Source organism: Gregarina niphandrodes (genome assembly GCF_000223845.1).
Source record: "Gregarina niphandrodes unplaced genomic scaffold scaffold00047, whole genome shotgun sequence".
NCBI classification, from domain to species: domain Eukaryota; phylum Apicomplexa; class Conoidasida; order Eugregarinorida; family Gregarinidae; genus Gregarina; species Gregarina niphandrodes.
Genome location: NW_011645815.1, coordinates 1,203 through 24,976, shown reverse-complemented (window position 1 = coordinate 24,976; position 23,774 = coordinate 1,203). Strand labels below are relative to the sequence as shown.

The following is a 23,774-nucleotide window of genomic DNA, read 5'->3' as shown; positions in this document are numbered from 1 at the left end:
CCGCAGACCTTCATAACTTAGGCCGAGAACTCTCCAGGCCGAGAACTCTCCACCGCGCGCTTAGACGTTACGCGCAGATGAGGTAATAAAATGTAAGACTGTACTCATATGCTGGGCTTTTGGCCGGGTGGATTGCTGCTGTCTACGAAAATAATCTCATCAGAGTCGTCTGACTCATCGTCCGGTACGTCGATGGTTATCATGGGACCGGTTATAGTCGGCAGCAGGCGGCCTGTGCATACAACGTCATCATCATCGGAAGACTCTATGCATATCGGGTCCTCCTGCTTGACGGGCATCTCCGCTAACTCCACAAGTTGGCTCAGGCACGGCTCCAAAGCCTCATACTCTTCTGCCGTCACTTCGAAATCCACGTCACCTATGGCTTCTTTGATGTCCTCCAAGACGTCCAAATCAGCGTCAGTGAGGCCCTCTAAATGCCAGTCGCAACCCGTAGTCTGACCCACCGCAATCATGGACGTATCCGGATCAGGAAACCAGTCGTCAGTGATCTCAGTCCCGGTCCCCGTTATAGCCTGAGTCCCCGCTGAAACCTGAGTCTCGGTTGGAGTCCTTTCACTCAATGAGCTCGCCGCTGGTACTGTCACGACGCTGACCCCTGCGCCCACAGGCACTTCGGCACAGCAAGCGGGAGGTGACACCAAGTCTTGACCAAGATTTCGCACTAGATCCGCCAATTCGCTCGGACCGTAGTCCGCGTCCATGAAAGGCGAAACCGGGTCGACCCATTCTTCACTCACGGATTCCAATGCACCCTGCCACTGTGTGTTCACGACCGGAGGAGCCAGGACCGCCAGCCGTTCCAACGGACACAGATTCACCGGCGCCTCTGATTCCCAGTCCGAACTTCCAGCTTCAGACGACGCTTCGAAAGACAGCTGCAGTGGCACCTCTAAGTCCCAGTCCGAACTTCCAGCTTCAGACGACGTTTCGAAAGACGGCTGGTCTCTGCGAGCCCGTGGATCTGGCGAACTCTCGTCATCAGGGGCTGCAGCAACGGCGCCACGTGACGCTGGCCGTAGCCTGCCCCGCCACCGCAGTTTGCCGCTCGACCGCAGCTTGCTGCTCAACCGCAGCTTACCACTCGATTCTGGCTCTGGGGCCGAATCTCCTGCTCGCTTACGATCGGGTCCCGAGTCGGAAGCGATGTCAAAGTCATCACGGTTTTCTGTCGGGCCCTGTTCCCGAATGCGCTTGCCCGCTCCGATGGCGCCACGTGCGGCTGCCCATCCACTCCCCTTCTGTTTGTTGAGGGGCTTCTGTATGCCATTCCGGCTGCGCTCCCACCTAACGAATGCTGTGTTGTCACTCTGCGGCGTTGACGACCTGACAATGAATTCGTCAAGTGATACGTTCCACCGAGAGCTCTCGATTAAAGTGGCTAGGCGTTCGGTTGCCTTATTTTCCAGTCTCGCCGCATGAACATGGGGACTTAGAGCCACAGCTCTCAAGCACTCGTATTGGCACGGGTTGCCCGCCGGTTTGTACCCAAGTTGTTTCGAGCAGAACTCGACAAGAGCATCGGTCGAAACAGCAGCAGACTGCAGCATGCAGCCGGTCGTCCAGACTTCGCACTGCCTCGAGGAATAGTCGATCCCAAGTGCCTCACTGGCCGGCTTACCACCTGCGGCAGTCTGACCACCTGCGGCAGCCAAGCGGGCCCTTGTCATAACTGCTTTGGTGTTCGGGTCTATAAAGAAGTAGCCGAAAGGATGGTCCATATACAACGAAATAATCCGGCCCAGTTCCAGGTAATCCATTCTGCAAGTCTTCAGATCTGCAGGCTTCATTTGCTGGATCTTCTTCCACTGACCGTCGTGCAGCAACTTCCGGATGGCTTGGTGGGCTTCCGCTTCACCCTTAAACACCTGCGAAAACGGTGTCAGCCAGCCGGAGAACGGGACATGCACCAGCGTTTCCCCAGCAGGCGTCTCGCCAGCAAGCGACCGCGCTGACGTGCCGGCCCCGGCCTCGTCTGGGAGTTCGGCCAGCCGCCCCCGGTCCCGAAGTCCCTGTACAAAGCTGCAGCTTTCGGAGCAGCTCAGCAACTGTCGCCCCCGGTCCCGAAGTCCCTGTACAAAGCGGCAGCTTTCGGAGAAGCTCAGCAACTGGCTCGCTCTAAATTCGTCCCAGGAGATCGGGACATGGAGCTCGGCCAGAACGTCGGCGAACGACTCCGGCGCGCCGGGGGGTAGTGTGTACGGGTCGTATAGTGTCCGGAAGCAGCCGAGCAAACCTGGGTGTGGCGGACGCTTGTAGTCAAGCTGGTTGACGCAAACATCCGCCAACTTCGTCAGGGGAGCTTCCATGTACTGCAGAAGACACCCGCTCACCCACACATCGTCGTCGTAGTCAATCGTTCCCTGAGTAAACATTTCTTGCGGACGCCTAGTCACCCCCGGACGATATGCTTTTCCCACGGCCGTGTTCCAGACTACGCCACAGGGCTGCGGCACACGTGTGGACAACGCGTGCGCCAGCTCCAGGTAGTCGACGGTACAGCGCGCAAACCCGGACTCAGTGACGTGGTGCAACTTGTCCCACGGCTCGCTCTTGATAGCCTCCTGCACACGAGCACGATGCGCAAGTTGCACCGGCGAACGTGGATCGTTCTTCAACCAACTCGACTTCTCCAATTTAGGCAACCACAGCAAGCCTTCCGCGTCTGGCATTCCCAACAACACCAACGCAAAGCGCCGCAAGGCTCCTCTCCTCCCTCGGAGGCCAGCGCGCATTGCAATAATTTTATAATCCTAGACCCTTCCCCATGCGAGATTCTCTGCTAGCCGTCGCAAACCCAGCGGCGCCTCGAAGCGTTGCCTCAAAGCTAGCGGACCTGGGGGCCGCATACTGAAACCCGGGACGCCAAGACGGATCAGAGTCCCATCAGCTAGCTTCCTTCGGCTTCGTTGTTCTAGCTCCCTTCGCCTTCGTTGTTTTAGCTCCCTTCGGCTTTGGTTGTTTCTGTAGGTGTCGTAAGTTTAGCAGTTCGACGCATCCATCGCAAGGGGCTTCAGATCCCCACGGCAATAATTATAACCTTTGTCTATAGGGGTCTTGGGTCCATATCCATAGGGGATTGAGCTTCGCTCGTTTATCAGCACGCTGGTCAGCGTGCCGTCTACGAATAATTCTAGTCCTCCTGGTCTCTCTCGCCAGACACAGCCGGCGGCTTCAGTTCTCACACAGCGGTTTGCTTCTCACGACGACGGTTTGGTTCTGACACGACGTGCATGTTGATGTGAAAAAGATTTAGAAATTCGGATTCATCCTTTTCTGGTTGGGTACCATAACGGTTCCTGTGGTTTGCCACAGGAGGTCGCACTGGGGCGCAACGGACGGCACAAGGACGACAGAGGGTATAATAGTTGCCTGGTCATTGCTTGAGGGGACGTAGGCGGGAGTGGAGCCGTCCATAAGAGGGACGAACTTGGTTTGGTTGGTTTCCCGCTGGGCTTGTTTCTGTTGCTCTTCTCGGAGGCGGGCCGCTTGGCGCGATTGGGCGGCTTGTAGCTTCTGTTCTTCGACGTAGACTTCTACCCATTGGGCTTGTACTTGCGTTTGCAGGTTGCCTACCTCCTTTTTGAGGGCGACGATCTCCTCTTCTCGGTCGTTGAGAACGGCTTCTTTTTGGTCCAGTTCCTCCTGGGGGGTGACGGTATCTTCGCGTCTTTTCTGCAGGCTTTCTTCCAGATCGTCGAGCCTCTTGGCATATCTGTTGATCCGCTCATGCTCACTGTTGAGCCATTTTTGGCCAGATTCGAGCCGGGCCTTCTCCTGGTCGATCAGCCCAATCTCCTCCTTCAGTGCAATCTGTTTCTCCCACTTGCTCTTGCGCGCTTCCTCGCGACGGCGCTTCTCCTCCAGCCTCGCGTCCCGCAGCTGCCGCTCTCTCTCTTCGGTCCGTTGGAGCTCTGCCTCACGCTCCTCCGCAGCCGCCTTCTCGCGCTGCAATTCCTGTTCCCGTTCCAGCTCGCGTGTGTGCTCTAACTGCCGCTCCAACACCGCCTGCGTCTCCGCATGTTCTCTCTCCAACTCGCGGTTCCGCTCCAGCTGACGCTCTAACTCATCCGCGTGGTCTCGCTCCAACTCCTCGTGGTCGCGCGCCAACTCTTGGTTGCGCTCCAGCTGACGCTCCAACTCTCTCTGACGCTCCTCCAACGTCCTCTGGTGTTCCTCCAGCGCCCGCTTCTGCTCCTCCAACTTGTTCGCATGCTCCGCCAACTCGCGGTCATGTTCCTCCTGCCGGGCCGCCAACTCCTGCTGCAGCCTCTGATGCTGCTCCCGCTGCATATCACCCTGCTGGGCTCTCAGCATGCTCTGCTGTCGCTCCAATGCCGCCGTACGCTCAAACTGGCGCTCCATCTCCTGACGACAACGCTCCTGTTCCCGCTCCAAGGCCCGCGCGCGCTCCAGCTCTCGCTCCAACTCATCTTCACGAGCCAACAGCCGACTCACGCTCAGTGGACTCATCTCAACACCAGCCATGTTCTGCAAATTCAAGTTGTGCGAATTCAAGTTGTTCGAATTCAAGTTGCGTGAACTCAAGTTGTTCGAATTCAAGTCGTGGAAGTTTATGTCGTGCTTGTCCATGCTGCGGCTACCCACACTGCGGCTAGCCAGACTACGCTTATCCACACTGCGGCTAGCGAGGCTTTGCTTATCCACACCGCGGCTAGCGAGGCTACGCTTGTCCACACTGCGGCTAGCGAGGCTACGCTTGTCCACACTGCGGCTAGCAAGACTACACTTGTCCACACTGCGGCTAGCAAGGCTTTGCTTGTCTGCGCTCCGGCTAGCAAGACTGCGCTTGTCCACGCTGCGACTGGCCTGGCTACGACTGTCCAAGCTGCGGCTGTTCATGCTGTGACTGTCCAAGCTACGCTTATCCACGGAATCGTTGTCCTCGCTGCCACTGTCGAATCTGTGCAAGCCCATGGCAGGGCTGTCCATTCCTGAATGACCTATTCCTGAAGGACTCATTCCTGAGGGGCTCATTCCTGAGGGACTCATTCCTGAAGAGCCCATTCCTGAGGGGCCCATTCCTGGGCTGTCGGAGTCGGCATTGCTGTAGTCGGGGCTGCCGAAGTCGCGCTCATTCTGACTCCGGTAGCTCACGCCATGGTTGCTCCGCTGGCTCACTGCACGGTCTTCTCCGTGGGCAAACTGAGTGCGCATACTTTGCTGAAGCATTCCCGCTTGAACCAACGGGTTTGCACCGCCCTGCATGAACGTGCCGCCCACTCGGCCTAACACCGGCCGACCTAGTATCGACTGAGTCATTGAAGGGATAGATTGTCCCGTTGAAGGGACAGCTTGAGACATAGGTTGGGTCGCTGAAGGGATGGATTGAACCATTGATGGGATAGATTGCCCCATTGAAGCAACACGCGGAGCCATTGAAGGAAGAGATTGAGCCATCGAAGGGACGGGCTGATTCAGTAACGGGTGATCAAAAGAAGGATAGCCTTGTTCAAGTGTGGAATGGGCTTGTCCAATTCTAGGTTGCATCAACGAAGACATGGGTTGACCGTCAGGGGACATTGGTGGGCTCAAAGGGGATTGAACCAGCGTGGGGTATCCATGGGGTGACATATGTTGGCCAAGCATGGATGGACCTAGTGCAGGTCGGCCCAGAGTTGAGTCTTGTATGGGATCCAGTGAGTAGAGGGTCTGATCCAGACCAGTGCCCGGACCTAGACCCATCTGGCTAGCTGTGAGGCTCATTCCGATTGAGCTCCCGCCTAGAGTCATTCCGACGCCGTTCACGCTATGGTGGCTCAAGCCTGGCTCGTTCAGACCTTGACGATTCAAACTGGCTTGGTTCACACCAGCCTGGCCTCCACTTCGCTGTCCCGCAATTTGCTGAGCACTGCTCGTATAAGGCAGGTAATCATTACCCGAATTCTGATGGCTCGTCGTTTCCCGGCTCTGGTCTGAATTTGGCTGAGAGTTCCGCCCTGTGGGTGAGGAAATGGTTGACTGTAGCTGCGGCTTCATCACGGGCGCCATAGTCGGTATATAGTCGAGGCCATCCACGGCATGCGAAAATCCGTGAGCCACCATGTCAGACATCCGAGATTGGGTGCCTATTGAATGAGATCCTATTGTGCTAGAACCCACTGTATGGGAACCCATTGTATGGGTACCTGTAGAGTGCATATTCAGGGACTGAACTGAGTGATGCACCACCAATTCAAGGGATTGTCGTGACGGGCCGCTTCGAGACTGCAAGCTTTGTGATTGCAAGCTTTGCGACTGAAGACTTTGCGACTGAATGCTCTGAGATTGTAGGCTTTGCGAAGGATGTGCTGAAGGCAAACCCTGCGACTGCAGACTCTGAGATTGTAGGCTTTGCGAAGGATGTGCTGAAGGCAAACCCTGCGACTGAAGACTCTGAGACTGCAGGCTATTCGAAGGATGCCCCGAAGGAGAACCCTGCGACTGCAGACTCTGAGACTGTAGGCTTTGTGAAGGATGTACTGAAGGCAAACCCTGCGACTGTAGACTCTGAGACTGCAGGCTTTGTGAAGGATGCCCCGAAAGTAAACCTTGCGACTGTAGACTCTGAGACTGCAGGCTATTCGAAGGATGCCCCGAAGGAGAACCCTGCGACTGCAGACTTTGGGTGTGCGCATGGCCGGACGCTAGAGACTGCGTGTTCAAAGAATGGAGACCTTGAGACTGGACACCGTTCAAAGACTGGAGACCTTGAGACTGGAGACCTTGAGACTGGCGGCCCAGACCTTGAGACGGGAGACCCTGAGACAGGAAACCTTGGGACGAAAGACCCTGGAGCTGGAGGCCCTGGGATTGGTGGCCTTGGGACTGGAGCCCTTGGGACAAGAGACCCTGGGGTAGCAGACCCTGGGATTGTATCCCTTGAGACTGGAGCCCTTGGGACAAGACACCCTGGGGTAGGAGGCCCTGGGATTGGAGACCTTGAGACTGGAGCCCTTGGGACAAGACACCCTGGGGTAGGAGGCCCTGGGATTGCATCCCTTGAGACTGGAGCCCTTGGGACAAGAGACCCTGGGGTAAGACTCCCTGGGATTGGAGACCTTGAGACTGGAGCCGTTGGGATAAGAGACCCTGTGGTTGCAGACCTTGGGATTGCAGACTTAGCGACTGCAGCCCTTGTGCTGGGAAGTTCTGGGAGTGAAGGGTGTCCCAGTGGTCCGACGGGAGAGACGTCGGCGGCTGGGCAGGACGATCCGTAAAGCTTAATGGCGGTCGGGCGGAGCTGTGAGGCGTGCTTGAGCTCGGAATACTGTTAGAACTTTGCAGCACTGTCAAAGCGTCGCCAGGGTGGGCGGCGCCGTGAGGTGTAACGCCCGACGATCGGGAAAGCGGGTCAGGTAACGCGCCACTGGTGGGGGTGTCCACGGCAGAGCCGCAGCCAGGCGGAGTGCCGAGCCCGTTGGCAAAATGGCTCACGTAACTCGCGTCTTGCTTGGAGTCTAAATCGAGTTTGATTCCCTCCCGCATCATGTACAAACGCTCCTCTTCAGACGTCTTCCGGTCAGCCGACTTGAACGACTTGGAACGTGAAGGCGCTTTCAGAAGCTGGCCCTTGATGAGCTCATCCTCGATTATATTGACGTTCCCCGTCTCCTGCAAGTGGTTCTTTGCCCACATAGGCGACCCCTCCGGCAAGCCTCGCATCGACCCTCGCGGAGTCTCTACACTGCACTCCAACACATTCGCAGGCAAGCCGCCTTCATGATGCGCCGACGACAGCATGCCACTTGTGTTCTCATCAGCAAGCCGCTAACAGGACTAGTGGTGATGGAACGGGGGCAAAAGGGGAACGGGAACGGCTCTTACCGAATGATTGTAGTCAGAATTCATGAGCCACTGCCCCGGGGTTACATCCACGGTGGGCCCCGTCCGCGGCACGGTGGTAGGGGTTCTCACAGAGGAGGACGAGGACAAGGACTGGTTCTCGTCAGTCACCTCCTCCACTTCGAACGAACTGGTATATGGGAACATAAAAATGGTCTTAAGGTGATCACAAAAAGGTCATACAGAGAGCATCAAAAAACACACAGTCATCGGAGCGCCTTCCAATTCACTGCTATCCCCGTCAACGGATCGGCTGGTGGCTCTATGGCAGTGGGCTGATAATTTTGCTCGTCGTTTTCCATGTCCAGTGTGGTCACAGCAAAGTGTGTCACGCACTGAAGCACACGTGTCTCACGACTGACGCGAGCGATCACCGAAGGCGGGAGCGTCCAGGCGTCGATCCTTTCCAGCTCCTGCCTCATTGCTAAGAAAGAATCCCAGCTCGTCGATGTGCACGCAGCGCCGTCTTGTTTAACGGCGTCGTCGCTGGGTCCTTCGCCCATTGCCCTGCACTCCTCAATGATTGCGGCAACCGCCGCCTCTCCGGGCTCGGGGGTCTGAAGGGACTTGAGAAGTTCCCGCAAGGATTCTATTTCGGTTTCGGTGTAGTTACCGAGTCGCTGATGCAGCCATCGCCCGAATCCCTTTTGTAGAGTTTCGGTCCCAGCTATGCCTTCGACCGTCGACCCAGCGACTTGCACAAGACCCCACATGTTGCTCTCGCACCTCGTAAAGTAGCTACGCACAACCGACCTCAACAGCTGCCAGCTGCCAGCCAGCTCTGCACTTGACGTGTCTGCCTTCTCGTCCGAAGGACACTCCGGACAGCTGAGAACCATAGTTCTAAGAACTTGCAAGCAAGTCTCACTTGGATACAGCGCCTCCAGCAGCGACTGATTGAGGTTGGCGAAGACATAGACCCACGTCTGAAACTTTGCGCCCAACACAATCTCTTCCGAATGATACGCCTCCATATCCGCCACAGGCGGGGCCAAGACATCCAACAGTGATGTTTGGCGGATTACGTACAGATCCGCTGCCTCTACCACAGCATCGGAACACGCATCGGAGGAGGCCGGCAATGTATTCCGTTGCAGAGCGACGAGCTTCCGCACCCTCTCCAGCTCCACCGACAATCGGCCGAGACTCATCAAATCAACCAATGCCATAAGCCTCTCATCAACCTTCAACTTTCGTCCCTCTGACGCAAACAGCTCAATCAATGCCCCACCACTGCAAGAAGTCAAAGCCTCCTCCGCCGCAATTCTATTTCGCATCAGATTCGGATCAATATCAAAGCGCGACAGGGAGTTCACATGACATTTGGCGGTCGTCGGTATGTCGTCGCCCGAGAACACGGCAACGCGTTCAAATACCTCTTCACTAGCTAGCACGTCGCCGGGCAATATCCTTTCTGGGGTTAGCTTACCATCAACTGGACCAGTCTCATCCGAGCCGCTTTCCGCGATAGTCGTATTTACCCGATTATTCCCGTGAATACCACTCCTGGTCGCCCCCGCCGCATTATACAATCGTCTGAGTTCTTCGGCAAACGAGCCCCTAGTCCCTTGCCGCAGTCGAAGGATGTTATCAAATATCATTGCCTCCTCGTCAGGAATCTGGAACGCCATTGCAGCTTTCCATACTGAGTCAAACATACAATCGCTCACCACGTTCTCCTTGGCCAGCTGGATCAATCTCTGCTGAATAAAGTTTAGCATCCCATGTCTATCGATTTTCCTGGCCGTGGCGCTCTCGGCCGTGGCGCTTTCGGCCGTGGCACACACGTGTGCCTGACTTATGAATGGCGCATCAGTCAGGGATAACATCATCATCACGAGATTTATAATGAATATCCTGTAGCAAAATCGAGACGGTAGAATTGCGAGCAACTTTGGTGGTAAGATGTTTTTCACGCTGTTGTCCAATGCTAGCCAGCTAGATAGGTCTCCTAACTCAAAGAGTGAATGTAACTCTGTGATGTCCTCATTGTCTCTCCCCTTTAGAAGACCAGTTGAGCGGGCAATATGCAAGGCAACTTGACATCCACTTTCTGTAATGATCTTCAGTCTGCCAAAAACATCATCATTGCGGGTACCACTATTTTTGCGAATCATGGATCCGATAATTTCGTTCAAAGGGGTTCTTTTCCTTTCAACACCTCCTACCACGGGTAGCTGAACTGAGACTTCTATACAGCGATTTCTGACCGCTGGAGAGAGTGACACAGGGTATTCCGTGGCTGCTAACAATACAATTCGGAAGTCAGGGTGGGGTTTCAATCTCCGGAACTGGCCGCCATCGGAAAATGTTAGGTACCCATGCCTTTCTAGTAGTCCGTTGAGTCGGTCGACCACACCGGCTTCAGCGTGCTCAACGCCGACTAAAGCCAGAATACCACCAGACTCGACTGTTCGACAAAGCACACTCGGAGCCCATCGGAGTACTTCTCCTTCTCGGATATAGGATCCCATTAAGTCAGAGCTGTCCGTCATGGGCGTCATGTGCATTACCTCGGTAATCAATCCCAGAATAGACGCGGCTGCGTGCACCAGAGTGATTTTGCCTTCCAAGGGACCTCCGGATAGCAAAACTGGTTGATTTGCCGCAATGGAGGCCACTACTGGCAGCAAACACTGAGCCTGCACTTCCGTCAAAGACTTGAGACACCTGGACTTAAGCGTCGAGGGCCGGAGAGCCGAGGATGCGATCGAGTTTCCGGTAGTTGCGATTAGTTGCTGCTGCGAAGGCCAGGGAGTCCATGGTAGGTACTCATCCATTATCGCCCTATATACGGCCCTGTCTTTTCCGTGAGTAAACCGTCGGTAAAATACCAGATCGAAGGCCAATCGCCATAGCCGCGACCCTTCCCATCCGAATCTTTCTCGCAACCACTTGCCTACGGCTTGAATTCGTTGACAGTCCCTGGCATTCCACTCCCAAGAACCTGACAACCGATGCAGCCACCGAGACTCCAAATACGCGACCGCTTTTGGCACACGAACCGCCTTGAGGTCTGCAAGCGCTTGCACAACGATTCGTCGCCACAGCTCATCGGAATCCGGACTTAATGAATGAAGGATAGCTATCTGGTCTTCTTGGGTAAGAGTATTGACAATCAGTTTGGCGAATCTATTAAGGAAGGATCGAGGCAGGCTCTTACGCCCACCGCCGTCAGCCTGCCTGTTCTGAGCAGCGAACAGTCTGAAACCCGGCCGGGGAAAGACCGTTTTATTTAACTCTGGAATGAATACACAACGTCGAAAATCTAATAGAGAATTCAACCCTTCTAACACTGGCTGCGGAGCTAGATTGATCTCATCCAGCAGAACCCAATCGCCATTCAATAAAGCCTCTGTCAGGCCGCCCGCCTTCCACTTAAATGACGACTCCTCGGGAGCAAATGAACCCACGAGCTCGCCAATATCTGTTTGCTCATTCAAATTAAACCGATACAAACGCCGCTGGCTCACGGAAGCCAACCATTGAACTAGGGCAGTCTTGCCGACGCCCGGAGATCCTTCCAATAGCACTGGCTGAGGCGCATGCATTGCGCGGAGCACTCTACCCAAGTTTTCCACCGTTGTCCGCGAATCCATCGTCAACCCTCGGTAGGCCACCAGGTCCATACGGCTCTGATTCACCGCTCCATTGCTTATGCCCGTGGCTTGGTTGGGAAGCTCCCCTGTGTACGATTTGGGCTCCAAGCGGAAGGGACCAAGTCTCAGCAAACCAGTACAGCACTGAACCGTGGTATCATGCATCCAGCCTAATCCATCAGGATAGAATTCCTGGGCTAGCTTCGATACGTTCACAGCACCAGCCGCCGCATCCGAGTGTGCTATAGCCTGTTGCGTCACTTCATGGATTGACGCCAGAGTTTTCAGAACTATACAAGCCTGTGGGTTGCTAGGCTCAGGCAAGTTGGAGAGACAGTCGGCAAGGAGAAATGAAGGTGGGGTGTTAGTAGACCGGTGGCTAATCTCGAATCCATCTAAAATAGTAGCCCACAAGGCATGCAGGAGAGCCCGGAAACAGGCCTCAAAATCCTCTGGTACATATGTTGAGTTCTTATCCTGTAATTCGTGTGTTGATTTGAAGATTCTGCCCGTACAGTCGAGCCACGTCACAATCTCCCGAATAGAGATTTCGTTGACGCAAATCTGTTCCAAATACACAAGCACGTCGATACCGATCTTGGTAAGCAAGTGAATCAGTGTCTTATCACGCTCGGAATGGTGTTCGGAACGGAATATTCGGCGGAGGCGATCATGAACAATCTTGACACAGCTGGGGTCCGTGAACTGAACTCGGTCGACGTATACTTCGAAGAACCGATTCCGCATAGCTTTACTCAGCTCCTTCTTCCCGAAGTCACCGCCAGGATTCATGGTCGCGAAAATTCGGAAGTCAGGATGGGCCCTGATTACAGGATCCATTCGGTCATTGACTCGCAAGAATCTGGAGCCTTCCAACACGGAGTTCAAGCGTTCTATCACGGCGTCGTCAGCCAGATTGATCTCATCTATCAGGAAAGGTCGTCCTTCGACCATCGCCCTAACCAGAGGGCCATCTTGCCACGTAAAAGCTCGAGTTCCCAGACTAATCAGTTTCAGCAGCTCGTCGTAAGCGTCGTTGAATTTGCGATAACTTTCAGTATAGACTCGTTTCAAATCCGCGGCATTGGTTACCCCCTGCTCGTCGTCAGAAAGCAGTTTCTCTCGGGACGACGAAACGCCTTCCTTTTGCGCTGCCACGGGTGCTGACGAGCTAGCCGTCGGTGGTTGGTGAGACGTCTGCGGTTGGATAGCAAGTTTGCAATCTTCTAGTAAGGATTTAATCGTCACTAAATCGTGCCTCGAAACACAACAGGGTTCCGCAAGCGCTAAGGATTCTTTACCGAATTGGTCAATATATCTACTAACATTCTGATTTAACAACTCTTGTTCTTCATACCGTGCAGTGAGATCTTTGTAGGCTTTTTTTATGTCTTGGGTGTATGTAGGTAAAGTCTCCACAACATCCAATAGAGACTTCCACGCGGCAAGAATATTCTTGACATCTTCCTGAGTCACCATCGCAGGCCTGAACCCCCCGATGAAGTCACTGACTTCAGTGTTCTGCTGACAGTTTATGGTTATGAGCCCTCTTTTGGCCACATCGCCTGTGAGCTTTAAACTGGTTAACTGGGACACAGCGTTAATGACCGCAGTCTTGCCACATCCTGTGACACCAACCAGGAGTAGGGGTTCATTGAATTCCCACGACCACTGCACCAACGACAGCAAGCGCTTCATCGAATACGTCATACTTAGTCCTGCGATCTGCTCATACGACTCCGCGTCTCTGATGTCATATTGGATGGCAGTGGCCTTGGGGCATTTCTTAGGACGTATAATGGAGCTGATGGTGTCGTGGAAGTCCTGCCGCTGTTCGGAAGACCTTAACCTCTCTCCTATAACTATCATCCCCGACCGAATGAGGTCATCGGGCTTCTCCAGGGGATTAAACTTGGACCACCTTAGAAGATCTCGAATTGTAATTAGAACATCAAAGGCATTGTTTCCACGCAGCACTCGACATTTTTCGTAAACAGCGATCATAGTTCTAGCTATAGCCGGGGAGATATCGGGACAGCGGCCCAGGAGTATGAGCAGCAACGAATCCGCGTCGTGCTCAGTGACGTGCAGCTGCACGAACCTGCTTTGTATAGCCTCAGTTAGGACTTTGCGGCCACCATAGGAGGACGGATTTTGTGTGGCGAACATTCGAAAGTTGGGATGTGCCTTAAAGGTCCGATCTAATTCTGGCACAAACAGCTCTCGATTGTCATCCAATAGCCTATTCAACCCTTCTAGCACCTCCTGAGGGGCCAAGTTGTACTCATCCAGTACGACCCAAGATCCATCTTGGACCGCCTTCAGCAGCGGCCCAATCTGGAAAGAGAAAGTTCCTGTAGAGTCAGGAACATAGCAGCCGACATATTCACTCATTGTTATCTGGTCATGGTTATTAATTCTTATGAACTCGTTGTGGGTAAGACGACACAGGAACTCTACCAAACTTGTTTTTCCTACTGAGGTAGCACCTTCGAGCAGAATGGGAGTCATCGATCCTTGAATAAGCCTCATCAATTTCCTCATCAAAAGCTTTACGGAACGTGGACATAGAAACTCACGACAGGCACTCTCGTAGTCAAAAGGATGTTCGCCGGTAGGAATGAAGAATTGGTCTTCAATCAGTGCACCAACTACACAGTCGTCAGCACCGAGTTTTCGAGTACCGCATGCACCTGGTACACTACTACCTGCAGCATCATAGCGGGCATTCTTCTGTGTTACAAGTTCGACTTTAGGCCTTAGGTTTCTAACAAACTCATGAAACGCCGTCCTGCCATCGTACAGCGGTAGGCAGTTGAGGGCTCTATCCTCTATTCCCTGATATTCCTTGACTTGTTGAGGCAAGAACGAGGATAGCAATTGCAACATAACTTTATCGGAATCTGGGTGTGTCGACCCACAGAACAGCAGCATGCCTTCAACGTAGTAGCGTAGCGAATCCCCTTTGGCGCCGAGAATTCTACGCTCGACAAACTTCAAGACCCTGCTCAATGTCCGCAGAGAGCATCCCTTACCTCCCACACTTAGCACAGTGGTAACTTGAGACTTATCTCGCCGGCCATTTATTACGTTTTTCAACAAATTAAATGACTCTGCTACTAGCCTCGAATGCTTCGCCAATGGGAGGCAAGCAGAGGCAATGGCCTCAATATCCTCCAAGTCGTGAATCTCATCCAAATACACCTCAATAAAGGAGTCCCGAACCGTGTCCGGCAATTGCTTTTTGTGACTCACCAGTGACGAGTCATGGTCGCCCACTGAAATGTTGCCCAAATGGTCGACAGGCATGGGTGGATTCATGGAGCCTATTATTCGGAAGCCGGGGTGGACAGGAACTAACTCTCCTCCATTTTCAAAGACTGTATAATGGACGCTATCCCCGCCGTGTAGCAGTGGAATAACACGGGAAAGAACACCAGCAGGACACAGGTTAATTTCATCGAGCAACAACCAGGAGCCTGTTCGAATCGCCTGCAATAAGAGCCCTTCCCGAAACTCACTACGGACTCCCTTGACAGCTTCTATTTCAGCCAGCTCTGTCTTCCACTGTTCTGCCTCCTCATTGGGCATGAAACCGATTAATTGCTTTACTAAATTGACTAGCAGGTCCCGTCGTGGCTGAATCGACATCTCAATCGCCTCCAACTCGCGCAATCCTTCAGCCATTTCCGCTCTGTTTTTTAGATCCGCCAACAGCTTGTGCAAAAGACGCGTCAATAGAGATTCCACATTCAAGGGCACCAGGTCGCCTACCAACTCTCCTGACTCCGCTTGATCATGGCAGTTGAACACAAACAACTCCTTTCCCGCTCCCTTAGCCAGCGCCTTGGCAATGGCAGTTTTACCACCACCGGCACTACCAACCAGTAGGCAGTGTCTACCCGAGGAAAGCGCGCGGACACACGTGGACACTACCGAGTTCTGGACCCGATTTGGAACCAGTCCCACCTTCGACACGTCGAAGAGCGGCTCCGGTAGCACAGGGTAAAGCAACTGCCTCCTCATTGAACAGCTGCTTGACCCTGTCGGCGAGCTTCCAGCTGCGTGACTAAAGCCGAGAAACGGAAGGACAACAAAGTCCACCACAATCTCTCGCACAACGTGAGGCAAGTGGCTAAACAATGTGATCATAATCACGCACCCTAACTGAAGTCTATGTCCCTCAGGTATGTTTGCAAGTTCCGGCCAGTGCTGCAGCGTCCGAAGTCCCTTCTCATATCGCCGTAAAACACGAATGAAGTACAATAGCCTGCCCTTTTTCATCTTCTGCTTGAACAAAATGGTGGGTAAAGTTGCCAAGCGCGCAACAGAGCGGAAGCCTCCATTTGATGCAGGGTCGAATAGGGGCACGCACTCATTGTAGACCATCGCCACCACACTTTTCATCACAGAGTGAAACACTTTGGGTGCACGACTCACGGCACGGTCCACGTTCACAGGCGCCAGACAAACGCGGTGCCAGTGTCGAATGAGTCGGCTAATCTTCAGTCGCGTGCCGTACCGGTCCTCGCTCCCCGTACTGTTTATATTCAACACTGGCAGCAGGGCCACGTTCTTCAACAACGGGTGTCGCAGGGGTTCATCATCCGGCGCCTTCACTACCGGTCCATTGCAATGTTCGCCGAAGTATTTGTGTGCCAACACTATACAAAAGTCTTGGTGCGCAGGAACAAAATCCACCTGCCGTGGGTCGGTCTCTATGCGCCGCTGCTTCCGGACCTGCTCCAGTTTGGCAACGACGTCTTCGCTGCAGTGCTCCAGTCCTTCCACCAGCAGGCACGCGCCGTCCTCCACCGCTCTCCGCAGAAGCCCGGCCTTCCAAACAAAATCGCCTCCACCGTTACATACCCACTGGCCAACCAGCTCCCGGGAATCCGTGTGCTCGTCGAAGGCAACGCAATAGACCCTCGAATGCCGCACACACCCGCCGACGTCCCGACCGTCATGACACACTACCAAACTATCCATACCCCGCAGACGCGGTTTTTTAATCCCTCAAAACACACCCGCGCCCGCGGCTCACAAAGAACTCGTGAACAGAAGTGGTTCCCATTCACCCGAAATTCAATTGTCTGCTTTATCTATGCCCCCCTCTTTGATGCTGAATTGTGCTTCCGCCTCTGGAAGATTGGGGCTGTCAACTATTTTGCACACCCTGTTCTGACCTTTGCCTAAGCAAACAGCTCGTAACTGTGAGGTTCACCAGACTAGCCCAGACGACAATGCCCACTCACCTTTTTTCATATACAGACGAGTTTGACTAGCGTGGGCTAGAACATGACCGCCGGTGGGTTGTTTGTCATTCCCGGGTATCATACCATCCACCTTGGCCATAACCTGGTTCGTAAGAATCACACCAACTCCAAAGGTGTCAGCAATGCGCTGTAAGGTTCGCAAGACTCTACCCAAGTGCATCTGGCGACTGGCCAGCTCGCCCCGTCCCGCGAACTCACTTCGATATAGACTGATGATGCTGTCTATCACAACGAGAGCGAACCTGGTCTTCGCCATGATGGCGGCCGACTCCACAAGAAGCTGCAGCAAATGGTCGGTGTTGAAAGCGCGGCCGTATATGATATTATCCAGTACGACGTGCGGTGTTAATTGATACCGCTCAGCGATTGCCACTACCCGCTCGGGACGAAACGTTCCTTCAGTGTCTATCCACAAACACCTACCATCACCGCCCGCCAGGTCAACCGGCAGTTGGCAAGTGACGGCTAAAGTGTGGCACAGCTGCGTTTTGCCCGTCCTAAACTCACCAAAAATCTCGGTGATGCTGCCTGATTCAATTCCGCCCTGAAGGATTCGGTCCAAGTCCACACTTCCGGTGGTAAATCGTATAAGGTTTTGACGAGCCTCAAGGAAGTTCGTGGCTAGACAAAAACCAAGACCTAATAGGCCTCGACAAGCGGTTTTAAGCTTTTCCACCTTTTGGTCCGATATTCCCTTTATCTCGGCAATAGCTCGATCTGGAGAAAAAGCGATACATTCAACCGTCTGAATCCCTCCTTCCCTTAATAATTCCAAGTCCCGGTGCGTGAATCCCTTGCTTAAAAGCACCTCGAGCTGCAAAGGGCCTTCCGAAACGGATTCCAAAGCTTGCTCATTTGTCATTATTGTCTGATCACCGAAGCCATGTTCCATGTCCCGAGCCATCTCCGTGACTGATGCCACTGTCTGAACGCTGCAGCGACTGTCAGGCCGAAGTTCGCCCGTTTTCATAATTTGGGCGCTGTTTCTCTGGACCTGAAGCACCGAAGTCATAATAAAAAATAGTGTGCGCTCAATGCCGCGCACTATTTTGATATATAGCAGCGAATGGATGGGCGTCCGCCATAAAGTTCTGGAGCTTGCCGAGGCTACCGCGAGGAAGTTTAAACTCGATACTGGCGTGAAAGACGAAAATGTACGTGCTTATTTCAATGAAGTGCTTTTGTTAGAAACATGTTGTTTCTCCAATATCAATGACTGGCTTTACGACTCCGTTGCGGAAGGAGGCGCTAATGTGTTCCTCTTTGTCGCCACATCAGAGGGTGGTACCATCGCGCCGAAGTGCCGGGCAGCTTTGGAGGAGTTGCGAGCCTTTGCCAATGATCATCGAGCTTCTCCACAAGAGCGCAAAAGCATAAGCTTTAGTGTCTTGGGATTTGGTGACATGGCGTACGGAGGTACGACATTCTGTCGCCCTGCCATTGAAGTTAACAAGCTAATGAAATTGTCTGGTGCTAGGAGGGTGGAGCATTTAGTTAATGTTAATGCAAGTGATTCTGACGCTACGGCAGGAGACGTGCAGAAAAAAATTCAATGGATTGACAAGTGTTTATCCAGAGGTATCGAAGACTCTCTGGCCGCAGACAAGAGTAGCGAGGAGGATGACGACAACAGTAGCGACAGTGACGCGTCATGTAATTCGTATGACGAAGGGGAAGGTCGCGACGAAAACAAGGAGATGCTGGGTGAGACTCAGCGCCGGGTTTTGATGAAGCAGGGTTACCGCTTAGTGGGCTCCCACAGCGCAGTGAAGATGTGTCGCTGGACGAAGCACCAGCTGCGGGGTCAGGGGGGATGTTACAAGCATACATTTTACGGCATCCAGTCTCACCGGTGCATGGAGGCAACGTGTTGTCTTGCGTGCGCCAACAAGTGTGTGTTTTGCTGGAGACACCAGAAAAACCCGGTTGCAAGAGAATGGCACTGGAAGGCGGACGATCCCGGGCACATCGTTGAGCAGATGCTGGTTGAACAACGGCATATGGTTCAGGTCTTCAAGGGGGCCCGTGGTGTGGAGGAGACTGGTCGTTTGACGGAGGGACTGGAGGTTGCCCATTGTGCCTTGAGCCTTGTGGGTGAACCCATTTTGTACCCGCGCATCAACGAGCTTTTAAGCCGTCTCCATAGGGAGTCTATATCCACCTTTCTCGTAAACAACGGGCAGTTCCCTGAGCAGCTCGAGTTGCTTGGCACATGTACTCAGTTGTATGTATCAGTAGACGCCTCCGATCCGGTGACCATGAAGGAGCTGGACCGGCCGTTACATAGAGACTACTGGGAGCGTTTCCTCAAATCTCTTTCACTGCTGAAAAACCGAATTGAGAGAACAGTTTACAGGCTGACGATTGTGAAAGACCGGAACGAGTTTGACGTACAGGGCTATGCGCTGCTGATTCCGCTTGGCGAGCCGGATTTCATTGAGCTTAAGGGAGTAACCTTTACCGGTAAGGGCTGCGGCATCAGAATGACCAACGTGCCAACACACCAGGAGGTCGTGGAATTTGGCGAGATGCTTGTAGCTGAATTGCAAAATATGGGCATGGATTACGAGCTCGCTGTTGAACATGAGCACTCGTGTAGTGTGCTCGTAGCCAAGGCCAGGTACAAGGTTAATGGCAAGTGGCATACATGGATTGACTACCCAAAGTTCTTCACATGGTTTGCTGCGTTGGATCTCCTGACTGTTGGTCAGAAGCCTGACAACCTGGAGTACGCGGCGGAGACCCCTTCGTGGGCGCTTTTAGGCGCCGAGGAGAAGGGATTCGATCCCGCCGACAAGCGCAAGTATCGTAAAAACAGGCTTTTGATGATGGAGGAAGAACGAAAACGAAAAATGACATGCGATGAGTGTTCCTGCTCTTGATGTGTTTGGTGGATTCGGCACGCCCCGTCGTACTTTTTTTCGCAAAAACAGATCAGTGGACGTGATGACAGTCAGAAAGCCCGCCGACGAGTTTGTGGAATGGTTGAACAAGCATAATGGCAGCCCATACTCTGCAGTGGCTGGAACAACTGAGATGCTGGAAGCACACGGTATCCATGAAGAAGACGCGACGGAAACCTCCATGAAGGGTTACATGATCCGTGAGAAATCCGCTATACTGGCATGGAAGAGAAGTCCGGATTTTGACATGGCGACGGGGAACGTTATTGTTTTTGCATCACACACCGACTCCCCTTGTCTAAGGTCAAGACCGCACGGCGATGTTATCAAGGAGGAGGTGGCGCAATTGGGGGTAACTACCTACGGTGGGGGGCTTTGGCACACCTGGTATGACCGCCCTCTGGGCATTTGTGGTCTGGTATGTTACAGTGTGCCTCAGACGCTTGAAAAATGTCGCGAAGAAGGGTCACTGATAAAGCCCGAGATGGCTGTGATCCGGAGTCCGGACCCCATCGGAATCGTGCCTAATCTTTGCATTCATCTGCAAAATCGAGACGAGGCACAGTCGTTCAAACCTCAGACGGAAGATACGCTTGTACCTATAATTTCCACTGGGCCTCTTGAAAACGGCCTGAAAGACTACATTGCACAACAGGTTTGTGAACAACAGGTTTCTGCACAACAGGTTTGTGCCCAACAGGTTTCTGCCACAGTATGCGGGTCGGATATACTGAGCTACGACCTCTGCTTGTACGATACAGAACCCGCGCAGGTATTCGGAGTCAGGAAGGACTTGATTAGCGCGCAGGGATTGGATAATAAGTCGTCGCTGTGGAGTACCTTTAACGCGTTCACGCGGATCGATATAAGCAAAGCGAAAAATCGCCTGGTTATTTGCGTTGGTTTTGATAATGAAGAGGTTGGAAGCAACTCTATCGTTGGCGCAGCTAGCAATTTGCTGCCAAAAGCGTTGGGTCGTCTGTGTCCCACGACGCCCATCGATAGTAACTGCGTTATTTTCAGCTGTGATGCCGCTCACGCCGTCCACCCGAATTATCCTGGGAAGCACCAAGCTCTGCACAAACCCAAAATGGTAAGCTTCGACTCATTAACATAGACTGTTGTAGAACGCTGGAGTAGTAGCGAAAATTAATGTGAATGAACGATATGCTACAACACCGAAAGCGATCGCCAATCTTCGGTCGTTGAGGCTTGTGGGCGATGACGAGCTGCAAGAGTTTATTGTGCGGAACGACACTCCATGCGGTTCCACTATCGGCCCCATCTTGGCTACTGCATTGGGATGTCAAACTATTGATATTGGTATCCCTATTTTGGCGATGCACTCTGTCCGAGAAGTGTGCGGAGTCCAAGACATTGAAAGCATGCTCCAGTTCTGTGAAAAAGCTGCTTACAAGTACCATCCTGAGGGATGGCTGCTTTGAACAAGTGCCTTAGGGGGCGTTGGTTTGTGCTCCAGGCTTTTTAATGTACAGACGACCAACGTAGTCTGAAACTTCCTGTGACGATACCGCTCTGCCGAGCGGCCTGTGCACACACCTGCGGGGAGCTGGCCATTGGCGAACAGTCCTGGGCGGATGCCCAAAGAAAGCCTGCCTCAGAGGGCTCTGGGTTGCATTTTCGGGTAAAATCTTTTGGGCCAGGGATGCGTGCCATCGGTTTGTTATTCTTCTTCTTCGATGTCATTTTCCTCTTCATTACTATCAGATTGTGCTGCGACCTTGGACTTGCCGTTTGGCCAATTTTTGGAGCCGAGCGCGATGCAGTTGAGAGTAAATCGGCAAGTGACAGGTACGTCGCCTACCATCAAGTCGTGTTTGGAGCCGTAGAACCAGCCGCAGGAGCCGGTGCTGAATTTCCGCGGAGCCAGGTCGAATTCGACAGGACCGATTTGGCTTTTGAAAGTTACGGCGTTGTCCATGAACTGAGCTTTGGTCATTGGCCCCGTAGCAGACCTTCGGTTGCTGCGCTTGGCGCTTCGTTGCTGTTCCCCCGCGCTGGACCCCTCTGAGTCCTCAGCTTCTTTACGCACCCGTTTCTTCCGCGGCACGCATTCTGACGAAGATGGCGACACTTGGTCCACTTCGTTCACTACCCGTGTTAACACGTTTTTGATCCGATCCTTCGCCGGCAGTAGGGAGTTCTCGGGCAGTCCGAAATGTTGCTCCAATTCGTGGCGCAGGATACGCTTTGTCATGCTCGTGATGTTATCCGAATTCACGATCCCGCGGATGCCGTTTTCTAGGTCCTGGTCGGTTATTCGCTCCCAGCTCATATCGGCGAGCGGCTCTTCCTCCGCCTTCTCTCCCTTCAGCTTAACTCCCTCCGTCTTCTCTCCGTCCATCTTCACTCCATCCTCGAGACCGGTCACATCCACATCCATCGGATTTTAAAACCGATTTAAACAGACCGTAAAACCGATGAGCGTGCACAGCGACCATTTCACAGACTGTGATGAAGACTCATTCGTAAACAAAGCACTACTACCTGTAGCACTCAAAGGGGGGGGGGGGGACCTCAGAGCACAGGCCAGGAGGTATTCACCAACAACCCATCTTTCCCGAAGAAACTGTTGACGTAGGAGGAGGTGCTGGATCCGACACTGGAATCTTTGGTGAACTCCACAACACTGCAGTGGATCTTTGTGGGGGGTAAAGGTGGCGTGGGCAAGACGACCACCAGTTGCTCTCTGGCAATTGAATTGTCAAATCGACGTGAAAGCGTATTGATTCTCAGTACCGATCCTGCACACAATCTGAGTGACGCCTTCGGCCAAAAGTTTTCCAGCAGCCCTACAAGAGTAAACGGGTTTAGCAACCTGTTTGCGATGGAGATTGACAGTAGTATGAAAACGAGTACTGGGTTTCAATTGAGTGATGACGATGACGAACTCGGCCTAGGTAGAATGATACCGGAAATGATACAGGCCTTTCCTGGAATAGACGAAGCGATGTCATTTGGTGAGTTAATGAAGGCGGTTCAGACAATGAACTACTCATGCATAGTATTTGATACGGCACCCACGGGTCATACGCTACGCCTCCTATCATTCCCTAATTTGCTGGAGAAGGCTTTTGGTAAGTTCAACGAGCTGGGTAGCAAGCTTGGTGGCATGATGGACATGATATCTGGCGGTGGTGGAGATGATAGCGGCATAATGTCGAAAATTGAACATATGAGAGCGGTAACACTATCTGTTAAGAAGCTGTTCAAGGACCCAACCAGAACAACCTTTGTGTGCGTTTGTATACCCGAGTTTCTGTCACTATATGAAACCGAAAGATTGGTTCAAGAACTTGCCAAGCAGGAAATTGATGCCAGGTATATAGTTGTCAACCAAATTGTGTTCCCAATTGAAGGATATGAAGATCCACTTACTTCAGAGCAACTACAGAAACAAATAGAGATGCACATGGGGACTACCGATGACAGCGTCAAGGTCATCCAAGAGTACAAGAAAGTCGAAAACAAAGCTAATCAGTTACAGCAAGCCCACGAAGCACGGAGGAAAATGCAGAGCAAGTACCTCTCACAAATAAGAGATCTGTACGCGTATGATTTTCATGTTGTGCCAATGCCGTTGAGAACCAACGAAGTACGAGGACTAAAAAACTTGAAAACATTTGGAGAGTCGCTGTTAACTAAAAGAGACCTGCCTATTTTTGAATAGACTCGGGCTCTCTGCAGTACCGGGCTCTGGTTACGCGAAATTGTCACAAAGCGTGCGAGTGGTCGTGTTTTGGTGATGTCACGCGGCGTCAGCCTTTTCTGATTCGGTCCTCATCGCGTTGGTGCAAAAGACGAGCTTCAGCAATCATCGCGTCGGTGTAAAAATGCGAGACAGATTGTTCGACTTGTAGTGAAGATTTTGAAAATCTGGATCATTTTTACGGAGGAGGGAGGAGGAGAGGGGGCGAAGGGAGAAGGAGTCCTCATTACGGAGGGTATGCCGTCTGCCAATTGTTACGGATATTTTTCCTCAATTTGGCTCTACTCAAGAAGGGCGTTGTGACTGCTTTCGTTAATGCCGTTGCTCCTTGACACTGGCGGCGTGACCACACGATATCCACCTGCACTACTTTCTGGCCTTGAGTTGTTCTTAGGGGGTT

General features: G+C 52.9%; 10 protein-coding genes across 10 annotated transcripts; 4 read left to right on the top strand and 6 right to left on the bottom strand.

Annotated features, from left to right (window-relative positions):
* Positions 1–104: 104 nt before the first annotated feature.
* Positions 105–2,693, bottom strand: GNI_157550 (hypothetical protein; the record flags this gene model as incomplete). Its single annotated transcript, XM_011134683.1, has 1 exon — positions 105–2,693. The coding sequence occupies one exon, from the start codon at positions 2,691–2,693 to the stop codon at positions 105–107; it is 2,589 nt and encodes an 862-aa protein (XP_011132985.1).
* A 580-nt stretch (positions 2,694–3,273) lies between these two features.
* GNI_157540 (SON protein) lies at positions 3,274–5,250 on the bottom strand (the record flags this gene model as incomplete). Its single annotated transcript, XM_011134682.1, has 1 exon — positions 3,274–5,250. The coding sequence occupies one exon, from the start codon at positions 5,248–5,250 to the stop codon at positions 3,274–3,276; it is 1,977 nt and encodes a 658-aa protein (XP_011132984.1).
* Positions 5,251–6,117: 867 nt separating this feature from the next.
* Positions 6,118–6,672, top strand: GNI_157530 (hypothetical protein; the record flags this gene model as incomplete). The annotated part of the gene is made up of 3 exons (XM_011134681.1): positions 6,118–6,145; positions 6,190–6,548; positions 6,586–6,672. 3 exons carry the CDS (start codon positions 6,118–6,120, stop codon positions 6,670–6,672), a joined length of 474 nt encoding a protein of 157 aa, XP_011132983.1.
* A 44-nt stretch (positions 6,673–6,716) lies between these two features.
* GNI_157520 (putative SON protein) lies at positions 6,717–7,764 on the bottom strand (the record flags this gene model as incomplete). The annotated part of the gene is made up of 2 exons (XM_011134680.1): positions 6,717–7,113; positions 7,361–7,764. The coding sequence occupies 2 exons, from the start codon at positions 7,762–7,764 to the stop codon at positions 6,717–6,719; spliced, it is 801 nt and encodes a 266-aa protein (XP_011132982.1).
* A 308-nt stretch (positions 7,765–8,072) lies between these two features.
* On the bottom strand, positions 8,073–16,454 carry GNI_157510 (putative midasin; the record flags this gene model as incomplete). The annotated part of the gene is made up of 1 exon (XM_011134679.1): positions 8,073–16,454. The coding sequence occupies one exon, from the start codon at positions 16,452–16,454 to the stop codon at positions 8,073–8,075; it is 8,382 nt and encodes a 2,793-aa protein (XP_011132981.1).
* A 96-nt stretch (positions 16,455–16,550) lies between these two features.
* Positions 16,551–17,753, bottom strand: GNI_157500 (DNA repair Rad51-like protein; the record flags this gene model as incomplete). The annotated part of the gene is made up of 2 exons (XM_011134678.1): positions 16,551–16,657; positions 16,721–17,753. 2 exons carry the CDS (start codon positions 17,751–17,753, stop codon positions 16,551–16,553), a joined length of 1,140 nt encoding a protein of 379 aa, XP_011132980.1.
* A 22-nt stretch (positions 17,754–17,775) lies between these two features.
* On the top strand, positions 17,776–19,623 carry GNI_157490 (putative tRNA wybutosine-synthesizing 1-like protein; the record flags this gene model as incomplete). The annotated part of the gene is made up of 1 exon (XM_011134677.1): positions 17,776–19,623. One exon carries the CDS (start codon positions 17,776–17,778, stop codon positions 19,621–19,623), a length of 1,848 nt encoding a protein of 615 aa, XP_011132979.1.
* A 64-nt stretch (positions 19,624–19,687) lies between these two features.
* On the top strand, positions 19,688–21,089 carry GNI_157480 (aspartyl aminopeptidase; the record flags this gene model as incomplete). Its single annotated transcript, XM_011134676.1, has 2 exons — positions 19,688–20,737; positions 20,772–21,089. The coding sequence occupies 2 exons, from the start codon at positions 19,688–19,690 to the stop codon at positions 21,087–21,089; spliced, it is 1,368 nt and encodes a 455-aa protein (XP_011132978.1).
* Positions 21,090–21,328: 239 nt separating this feature from the next.
* On the bottom strand, positions 21,329–22,048 carry GNI_157470 (DEK carboxy-terminal domain protein; the record flags this gene model as incomplete). The annotated part of the gene is made up of 1 exon (XM_011134675.1): positions 21,329–22,048. One exon carries the CDS (start codon positions 22,046–22,048, stop codon positions 21,329–21,331), a length of 720 nt encoding a protein of 239 aa, XP_011132977.1.
* A 37-nt stretch (positions 22,049–22,085) lies between these two features.
* Positions 22,086–23,335, top strand: GNI_157460 (ATPase; the record flags this gene model as incomplete). Its single annotated transcript, XM_011134674.1, has 2 exons — positions 22,086–22,133; positions 22,247–23,335. 2 exons carry the CDS (start codon positions 22,086–22,088, stop codon positions 23,333–23,335), a joined length of 1,137 nt encoding a protein of 378 aa, XP_011132976.1.
* Positions 23,336–23,774: the final 439 nt, after the last annotated feature.